General features: G+C 40.3%; 1 protein-coding gene across 1 annotated transcript; it reads left to right on the top strand.

The window, feature by feature from the left end:
• The first annotated feature begins 412 nt into the window (after positions 1-412).
• On the top strand, positions 413-1,417 carry GPR12 (G protein-coupled receptor 12). Its single transcript, XM_009882820.1, has one exon. The coding sequence runs from the start codon at positions 413-415 to the stop codon at positions 1,415-1,417; it is 1,005 nt and encodes a 334-aa protein (XP_009881122.1).
• Positions 1,418-10,440: the final 9,023 nt, after the last annotated feature.

Raw genomic sequence — 10,440 nt, 5'->3', positions numbered from 1 at the left:
ACCAATCCCGCTTTGAAATCGTGGCGGCTGAATAACGGGGTTGACACAGCCCCACACCCCAAATTGCAGCGCTTAAGGGGGGGGCTGTGGGGGGTGGTTAGCTGTTTTGTGGGCTCCCCCCCACCCCTGCCTGTGCCTTGTCCCCTCTGCAGGCGAAGGGAATTACCCTTCGCATCACTCGGCCTCCGTGTGTCGGTCCCTCGGGCAGTTTTAAATTTATTTTTCCTCCCACACACTCTGTTTTTAATTTTAATTTATTTTTTTTTATTGCCACATTTACGTAACAAGTGCCTGCCGGCACATTACATTGGTGTTGCCGTCTAGGGCGTTGCATGCTCCGGGGATGCTGCATCCAGTGCTGTGTCTGAACATTAAAAAAAATGTCTTTCCATTGAAGAAGACAGGGGTTAAAATGAATGAAGATCTGAAGGTTAATTTGAGCTGGCTGCCTCAGGATCATGTAGAAGCCAGCTCTACCGAGAATGCCTCAGCCGCAGGCTCCTCCCTGGTTCCTGTCGTAGACCCAGAGCCAGAGCTTTTGGTAAACCCCTGGGACATTGTCTTGTGTACTTCAGGGACCCTTATCTCCTGCGAAAATGCCGTTGTGGTTCTTATCATTTTCCATAATCCCAGTCTTCGTGCCCCCATGTTCCTCCTGATAGGCAGCCTGGCGCTGGCAGATCTCTTAGCGGGCGTTGGATTGATCATCAATTTCGTTTTTGCATACCTTCTGCAATCAGAAGCTACGAAACTGGTTACGATTGGACTGATTGTTGCCTCTTTCTCAGCATCTGTCGGCAGCTTGCTGGCTATTACTGTTGATCGTTACCTCTCCCTGTATTACGCTTTGACTTACAATTCAGAGAGGACTGTCACTTTTACCTATGTCATGCTTATATTGCTCTGGGGAGCATCTATCTGTATTGGACTGCTGCCTGTAATGGGCTGGAACTGCCTCAGAGATGAATCCACCTGCAGTGTTATCAGACCACTCACTAAAAATAATGCAGCAGTGCTTTCGGTCTCTTTCTTGCTTATGTTTGCCCTCATGCTGCAGCTCTACATCCAAATCTGTAAAATCGTGATGCGCCATGCCCATCAGATTGCCTTGCAACACCATTTCCTGGCCACTTCCCACTATGTGACCACCCGAAAAGGAGTGTCTACTTTGGCCATTATTTTGGGGACTTTTGCTGCTTGCTGGATGCCTTTTACGGTCTATTCTTTAATAGCAGATTACACCTATCCTTCTATATACACCTATGCCACCCTCCTGCCAGCTACCTACAATTCCATCATCAATCCTGTAATATATGCTTTTAGAAACCAGGAGATACAGAAAGCACTTTGGCTCATCTGTTGTGGCTGTATTCCTTCTAACCTGTCTCAGAGAGCAAGATCACCCAGTGATGTCTGATTGGCAGCTAGGAGGACGCTCTTTAACATGTTGCTTTCCAGACATTCTTGTGACACTGTCTTTGGTTTAGTTGCATTCATTAAATGGTGTGTAATGGGTTCGTATAAAAACCGCAGGATGCACTGACCTTTTTGTAAACAGAAAACCCCAGTGACCAAAATGAATCAAGTGGTTTAAGTGAGATTTCCAAAATCGAAATAATCAGTATTACAGATTTATGATGTTGCTCAGGGCCTTTTTGTTATACTACCCAGACTTTGCCATGTTTGCCATGATTTTACATTAAGTTTGCTAATTCAAATTAGACTGAAACAGCATAACTCCTTTGAAAATGTTTATGTGATTGAGTTCAGTCATACTGCATGTTACAGTCTGTTGTCAGGATATTTTTTTCTCTCTTTAATTACTTTTAAAACAGGAAAAAACCCCAACATGTCCTGTTACCCCATTTGCGTATCATCAGAATGCTCTTCAAAATAATGGCCAATTGTACTGATTTATGTCATATTTATTGTAATAATCTCAGTGCAACAAATTTGCTCTAAGAGAGGAAGTACTATGTATAGCTTTTTATTTTATGTCTCAGCATGAATTAGCTTGACAATTGTTTTAAAGGGTTACCTGTTCTCTCCTGAGTTCTGTCAGGATGTTAAAACAGAAGATACACTTTGCCTTCCTTTTCAAAAGACAGCCATATGTTTTCAGTTAGATGTGGGACATCAGAGCTCATTATTAATTGTAAAAAGAATTCAGTAGGGAGTTTTGAAATTGATGAAACAATATGGCCTCTTTTGGCTACACATTTGTAATAGATGCAACGCTAAGTTTCTCAGACAAGTTTATCTTTTCAGAAGTGTATAAGAAAATAGCTAATAAAATAACTTACAAATTACTTGCAGCATGTATTTAGCGTCAACATGAAATGGTTCCCCCTGAGTTTGTTATCAAGTCAAAACTATTACCACTTGTTTTTATTGTTCTGCTGTATAAGTTAAAATATTGAAGTTTATAAATGCTCGGAGCATATCTGGTTCATAATTGTATGCAACCAGAACTGCAACATGAAACAATATTTTCTCCTTTTCTGGCAGTTTCATCCATTACAGATTGTGATTCTTTGCACTGTACATGTGTCAGTTCACTTCATTATAGGATGATAGTTCTGGTCGAAAAAGCAGAGATTTTCAAACTGCTTCTGACCTTTTACTGAAGCCAAGTTAGAATGCACTGGAAATAAAACACTGTTTTCTAATTTGAAGACTTGATTGTCAGAGAGAAAATCTTCCTGGCAGATGTCTTTTGAAACTTAAGGTGTACCCTAATGTCAGTGCATGGGTGTTTATAGAACCACTTCCATTAGTGTTGATGGGAGCTCAATGTGTTAATACCCTGGCATCAGTAGCAGGTTATATTCCCTTGAAAGTCAAAGTCAGCATACTGTATTGTAGCTTCAGTATCTTCCATTACAGTTTAAAAAAACCCAACAAACTCACCTGTAAAAATAGCAATATTTACAGTTCAATGAAAAAATATACCTGTATAGTATAGATAGTAGAGACAACCGTGTTGCTGGTCTGGATTGTTTCCAAATGAAATCTGTCCTTTTCACATGGATGTTTGGGTGACTGTAGCTTTTTGTGGCAAAGTTTCTGTGCCGTTAAGAGTCATACGCTATACACAAAGCTGAATCTCAAATGTGAATGAGTTGTCTGTAAACAAGGCTCTGTAGAGATTTTTATGAGCAATAATTAATTTTAGTTGCAATGCTGGGTTCAAATTCCATTATTTACTTGGTTCAATCTTCATGATATTTGGCTCTGACTTTGTAATCGGATTAGTTTAATAATTGCATGGCATGGTCCAGTAGAGCTGTGAACTTGCAGCTCCCTTGGCTTCACTGCAGTTTACAGATGTTCAGCACAGTTAGACTATGACCCCTGCTCAGTGTAGGATATCGGTGTCCTTTATCTACTTCTGAATGCTAATGAAACTCTAGTCATTGCCTTGTACCTATTTTGTTATGATTTTTTGTATAAGAAATAATCACTTCATAAATATCCATGCTATGTATGCATGCAGTTTTGCAAGTATGCAAAGTATTGGGAATAAATGGCAGTAAAAGTCATGAGCTGAATAACATAGAGAGGCTGAATAATAGAGTAGCACTTTTTAAAACAAAAAATAAGTTAGTGTCATGCAAATACCCCCCCCCTCCTTTATTTTCCCCCATTGTTCTTCTGTGTCAAATTGCTAAAAGTGTGATGAGGATGAGCAGCTACAACTGTCACCAAAATTCAGTCCTGAGGGCAACTGTTGTGCTGCTTATGCAGACCTGTCCTCATCCTCTTGGATAACCTCACAGGCACTAGTGTTTTTCTCTCCACAGCACCTAGGTGGTAGGGAAGCCAGAAAATAACAGCACGGAGGGAGATAATGTCGTCCCCTCTTCTCTTGCTGGTTCGCCTAGTGTCCTTGTCATCTTCCTCACTCCACAGGCTGCTCAAATCCGCAGAGGCTCTCCAGAGTGCTGGGGGAGCCGACCTTTTCCTTGTGCCAGAGCAGAGAGATTTGTAATTGGAAGCTCCTCTCCTGAGGAGCAGCGCGAGTCAAATGGCAGAAAGAAGGATTAATTATAGAAGTTCCACAAAGCTAGCTCATAGGGATGTGATTTGCCCTCATTTGAGGAGTAGCGCATGGTTACCTTTCACCACAAACAGATGAGAAACATGATTGTGCCTCCCAAGCTACTGCTGTGACCTGCAGTAAGGATGTTGTCTCTTTCCAAAATATGTTCTTAAATTAAGACTGTGCAGCATATGCCAGAAAATCCTCCTGGAAGTCAATGCCATAGGTTTACCCACAGCTGTCAGAGCAAGCTTTAACATGGTTTGCAGTACGGGATAGATGCTATACAGCACCCCTGTGAAGGAACTCTTGGGATGAGAGCCAGAGCTGTGGGTACAGAGCTGCCTACCTCACTTGCATGAAAGAAATCCTAGACAGACAGCTGCTTTTCAGACCCTGCAGAATTAGACAATTCTCTGCTATCACCTCAGAGTGACAGTGCAGGCCCCGCTTCTGTGTGGTGGGGTGGCGGTATCCATCCAAGATCCCTCTGACACTGGCAGAAATCTAGCTAGCTTGCAGGATTCTGTCATTTTGGTGTCCCATTAAACAACATCCATGTATAAGACCAGGGTGTTAGACTCACCATTCTATGTACAGTGAAGTATCTTTCATATCTCCATCATAATGACAAAAGACTTTTTTTCTCAATGCATAATTTAGTTTAAAGAATTTAAGTTCATTTTTGTTTATTAACATACTTGACCCAAAGTTAGTAACAGGTTGTATCTTGATGGGCAGAATTTGCTGTAGTCATTTTTTTCACATATTCATCCTCAAAGCTTGGGAGAGGAGTTTTTTTAATTGTGGGGTTTTTTTAAAACCATTTCTCCTAAAAGTAAGATTTCAGCAATAAGGGGAAATATGTTTTTAGCACAAGAGCAATAAAATCCTCCATGTTGCGGGTACTATAAACTGCTGAGTAAACTCAAAGCAATAGAGGGGAAGCAATATCTTCTTCAGACAAAAAATAGTAACTTGCATAAGGACTTTAAGTAAGCAGAAGTCTTCCTTTTTAAGCAGTTGCTATCAGACTGATGTGGGACATTATTTCTGGCTGGTTTGTGTTACAGTTCCTGAGTTCCTGAATGCAATTACTCCGCAATAACCTTTTACCTTAGTTCTTGGATCCTGAATTCATGCTATTTACAAGAGAGAATTACGTACTGCAGTGGGGATTTTTATTATTTTAATTGCTTGGCATTTAGTTGTACAGCATTCTATGGATAAATTCATTGCATTCAGGATTTCCAATTGTAACTTGATACTGAGAATACTCTTCATGAAACAAAAACTGAGCGTACCCGAATTTGTGATGCCCGTCAAGATGGATATGCTAAATGGTGCTAGCCCATTCTGAAGGCAGCTTGGCTTTTAAAAGAACAAGGTTATGGTATCGTCGAAGAAAACCCCTACTGATACCCAGGGTATTTGGAAGCAAGATGAAAGGCATGCTGTGGCTGCTGTATCTTCCTACCATGGACACTCAGTGACTTAAGGCGCTGCATCCATCCTTCATATTCAGGGGCCAGCCTTGGGGCTTCCCGGAGTCACTAAAACCCCACCATGGGCAGCAGTGAGCTTTGGCTTAGGTCAGCAGCCGTTCCCCAAAGAGTTATTTTTCTGTTGCCTTCTTTTCTTAGGGATTGTTTAGCTTTTAAAAATAAGATACTTGTGGATTCATTTCTCAAAAGTGGTGAGCATCCTGCAGTGTGACTGGAAGTTGGGATAAAATAGCATCGCTGCAAATCAAGGCCCTGGAACATAACTACACACTCATTACTTTAAAAAAAAAATGTTGTTCTGTAACAGTCAGAACCATATTTTCAAAATGTTGGCCCTGACTTTTATGGAGAGAAAGTATGTATGGTTTGGGTTTTGTATGTACAATAAATAAAGAAAAATAAGAATTGGGCAGAGTGGTCACTATTTAAAAAACCACCAGCTATTCTGTCGGTTTATCTGAGATACTGAGTCGTTCTTAGTCCTTGAAACAGAAACCAACTCTAGCAACTTTCTAGAAAATCCTGAACAAGTCAGTGTAGAAGCTTTGTAGCAAAAGTAGGAGGAATAGCGTGGTCTTCAATACAAAACAATGTGATATAACACCTCTGTTGTGAGTAGGAGTAATAACAGTACACCTGTACACCAGCTGTAGACAGATCAAGTCCTAAGTGTATAGGAATAGCACCAGAAGAGGGAGAACAGCATTTCTTAAATCACACTGCTACAAGAAGGTAGTATTAGCTAGACCTTCACTGGACGTGGATCCTATGTTGTAAGAATTCAAGAATATTTTAAAGTGCTACTGGCTAACTATTCAGGAAAAGGTACCAAGGTGGTGTATGTTTTGAGAGAGATCAACAATGCAGCTAGATCTGTGAAAGAAGTAATTCAGGATTATGTTAAATATCTACATGTAGATTCATCACATATCTTTGGGAGAAGGTCTGAGGATCACTTTAAGGTTTTACTCGGCTGCCTTTTGGAGCAGTCAATTCTAGAACAAGAGGTTGCTCCAGTACATACATTAAATGCAGTAAATAATCTGTCCTTCTTTATGTATTTATCAAAAGGAACAAATAGCTACTTGCAGTTCGAATTGTTTTTTGCAACTAGACATCTTTGTAATAATACCACAGGAGGCCACTTTACGAAAACAGTTTGATAATTTCAGTGGTAAACTTAGAAAAACAAATTTTTTACATGGAGACTCCTTGCATGTTAGCAAGAAGCCCTGTAACTTGACTGGTATGAGGCAGCAGGGCTACTCAAAAGCATGTGAAATTTGGTGCTTAACCAAAGAAAAGACCAGTGCATTATTATAATCAGGGAAAATACAACTCTAAAAAATATCCAGTTTTTGAATGCCATTATATAAACTGGTGCTTTACCCTCTCTTTCAGTGTCACGTTTAATTTGGCTTAGTGGTAGTCCAGAGATGTGCAGTGGAGGAAAAAAAAAAAGATTTCTCAATCTTTGTTTATAGAGAGGGAACTTAGAGGAAGGGGTGTGATTTATATGTCATGAATAAGCAATAGTACAGGGAAGATAAATTAAGCATGTGCATCTCCCCCCATCTGTCAGCAAAAGAGTGGTGGGACTCCCAGTAAACTTGAATGGTCTCATATCTGGAAATACTTTTCTGGAACAAAAGGAAATTACTGCATAAAACTGGGTGCTACTGGCTTCTTCAGACCAAGAATTTGCAGTTCCTTTTAATGGATCGGAGATCTGGATGAACTACAAGGATATCTGCTTTCATATTAGTTGGATGTTGAAAGATGAGAGGGTGGAAGTCTTTATGGCTTGGTGAATCAGCCACTCAGTGCTTGAGCTTGGACAGGAAGGATACTTGAATATATGCATCCTCTGTGACAAGGTTATTTTGAACTGTCCATTTTGAACTTTGCTCGACATATATGGAGCACCTGAGAGGGGCCCTGGGGCTGCCGTTGCTCTGGGTGTAGTGTCCTTGAGGCTGGCAGTGTTGCTGTTCCTCTTGACTGGCGCCCAGAGAACAGAAAGGAGGAAGTAATGATCAGAAGTGAGGTCCTCCTCCCCTGAAAACGTGACACCATATGTTTTATTCAGATTATAACTTGTCTTGTTAGCACAGTCTTACATGGCTCCACTTGAAATCAGAAAAGGGTTTTTGTGGAAAAATATTGGAAATATAAACGTAGGACCAACAGCAGATTATTTTAGAGTATGTCATTGCATATTTGTGTTTCTTCTGAGGAGCAGCTGAGTCTGTAACTTTGCGGTAACTGTTTCTTTGAAAACAATATGCCCTAGCGCTAAAAAAAGTCCATGCTGCAGGTTCTTTGCAAAATTATTGTGATCTTATAAGCCAGACAAGAAGAAGAAACAGTTGCATATTTCACTGTGTTATACAAATTCCTTCTAGAAGAGAAGGAAAAAAACCTAAACCTGAATGTGTGTTAGATGAAACCATATTGTAGTTAACTAGTGCGTTACTGCTGTGATGCAAACTAATTCAGCGCCATTGAAAGGATAAGGGGAGATTTTCCAGTGGAGGATTGTTGCAAATGGGTTGAGAGAGTAAAACTCATTTTAAAACAAAGGTCAGTCAAATTTACATCCCAAACTCCTTGAATTGCCTTTTGAAGAAATTGTCCTCACCTCCCCAGACCTTTTGCTTTGCACTCTCCATATGCCAAGGCAATTTTTATCAACTCTTGCTGACATGCTAAATATTTAACTGGATGAGATAGCATGGGTTTCCCTGTCCCAGGTGGAGGGAGGACTTTTATGTCCCAGAACTAGTGAACGGATTTATCTGATATCTCTTAAGTAAAATGGACCTTTTTAAAAAGCATAGAGTACTTACGGACATTCACTGAACGTTTAGGGGCTTCATTAAATTACTAGTGTAGAGTAATTCAGCTGATGGCCATAGGATTGAGGGGAGGTGTTCCTTTTTATTTTTTCCCCACAGTAGTAAGATGACTGGCACAGTCCTTGTTTCAAGACAAACAGTTTACTGTTGGACTTTGTGATCTTAAAGAAGATTCTTAAGAACCTGCCTCGCATACAGCATTGCATTCTTAGGTAAAAGCTTATTTACAAAGGTTTTAATAGTTTGTTAAAACCCTTTCAAGTATATCAGCAGCACTTTTTCATTGAACAACTTTGAGTATTTGACTTACACTGGAAATTAGTGATTTGCCTGCGGGTGTGGGGGAGGGTGGGTAAGCAAGTGAACTACTACCATTTTCTTTATACTGGTGATACTGTTTTTTTCCTCAAACCATTTGATGACAACTGTATGATCTACCACGATGCCTAAGCACAGGCCTAGTCTCAGTTTCTCAAGGAAAAAGCAAGCCAATACTGACTGCACGTGCTGAAGACTGCATACTGCAAAGATTTACCTTGGAAAATGGAGGGGCCTTCCATTTCTAAGGAATAGGTGCCAACAAAATAGATTTGTTTTTAAAAAGGTATAAGTAGTTTTTAAAAGATAATACCTATGTCCAGTCTTAACTTAAAGAACTAAGTACTAGTTATGTTACATGCTGAGTGGAGAAGCAGTTTCTTAGAGTATTTTGGTATGCCATTAACTTTATTAAGTATTATGAGCTATCATACTTCTATAGCATAATTACATACTTAAATGTAATATATACCTAATAATTATGATTATTTAATTTACTTTTTATATGTATGATATGCTACATATCCTGCTCTATACCTTCAGTGTTGTAATGGTCAAAGTGTAACTGCTTTGCTGAGGCAGTATCATATGATTCAAGAAAAGCATAGCCAAACTTGTATGAATGTTGCAAACACTGAAAGATTCAGTGGCAAATAATTGATATTTCAACAAACAAAGTCAATCCTGAGGTTTTGGAAGGGAGGTGAATTCTCATGTCTTTAATTTGGACAAATCCCACTGCCACCTTTGGGATTACAGGAATGTGTTATACGGCCACATCTGGGACAGAATACAAAAAGGGTCTTTATCCCTAACATGAACCTATATAGCAGTTATATGTTCCTGCACACACTGTTCCCTGTTCTCTCTCTCTCTCTGTGTCTTTCACGGGTGCTTCAGTAACAGGACTGCACAGATTGTGAGTCTAAATAGCAGTCCATACAGTCATATGACACAGGTGCACATTTTGCACTTGCTGATGCTAAGATGGGGAATATTACAATATCTGAAAAATCTTATACGTTTATTTTTAAAGGGCACACCAAATACACATATGCTTCAGGGGCATTCTAGGAAAAGGGACTAGGACCTATAAAATTTAGAGCCAAGGTGTGGAGCTCTTAATGCATTGATTACTTATGGTACCTATAGAATTTTCCTCTTACTTCAGTATTTGCAAAGATGAAACCCACCAAAATAATCAGGAATTCAGCTTCCACTGCTTTCAGGGAAGAGGTGTTTTATAGTATGCAAATGAAAGCAGCATGACCTGGCCCTTCAAAAATTGCGATACCCACATGCTGAAAGGGCTGTACTGTTGTGTCCCCATGAAGCTCAGGGAGTGGTGCCCCATGCATGGGTTTTTCTTTAGCTGCTCTGTGGTTGCCCTCTGACAGCGTACTCCCTCAATGTGTGAGCAACGTTTAGTCCACCTTGTGGTGTCTCTGCCCCTGAGGGCTCACGAGAAAATAGTGTGGAGGTAAGGCTTTTCTACAGTGCTGATCGCAAGGTCAAAGCATACCGGGTTTGAAAGGGAGCTCTGCTCTCAGCAGAGAGCTTTCTGAAGACATGATAGAAAATAGCGACCCTTCCTCAGCCACATTCCAAACAAATTTTAGCTCCTTTCTTCCCTTTCAATACAAGCAGAGAGTTCGCTTATTCTAGGAGGAGGCGAGCAGCTCATTGCTAGGAGTTAGCACACTCCAGCGTGCAGCTT

The sequence above is a fragment of the Charadrius vociferus genome, unplaced genomic scaffold (genome assembly GCF_000708025.1).
Source record: "Charadrius vociferus isolate BGI_N301 unplaced genomic scaffold, ASM70802v2 scaffold93, whole genome shotgun sequence".
Lineage (NCBI taxonomy): Eukaryota > Metazoa > Chordata > Aves > Charadriiformes > Charadriidae > Charadrius > Charadrius vociferus.
This window is presented reverse-complemented; position numbering and strand designations above follow the sequence as displayed.

What these genes read in the sequence shown, in the direction of transcription:
- GPR12 (XM_009882820.1), top strand. Translation starts at nt 413, where the DNA reads ATGAATGAAGATCTGAAGGTTAATTTGAGCTGGCTGCCTCAGGATCAT.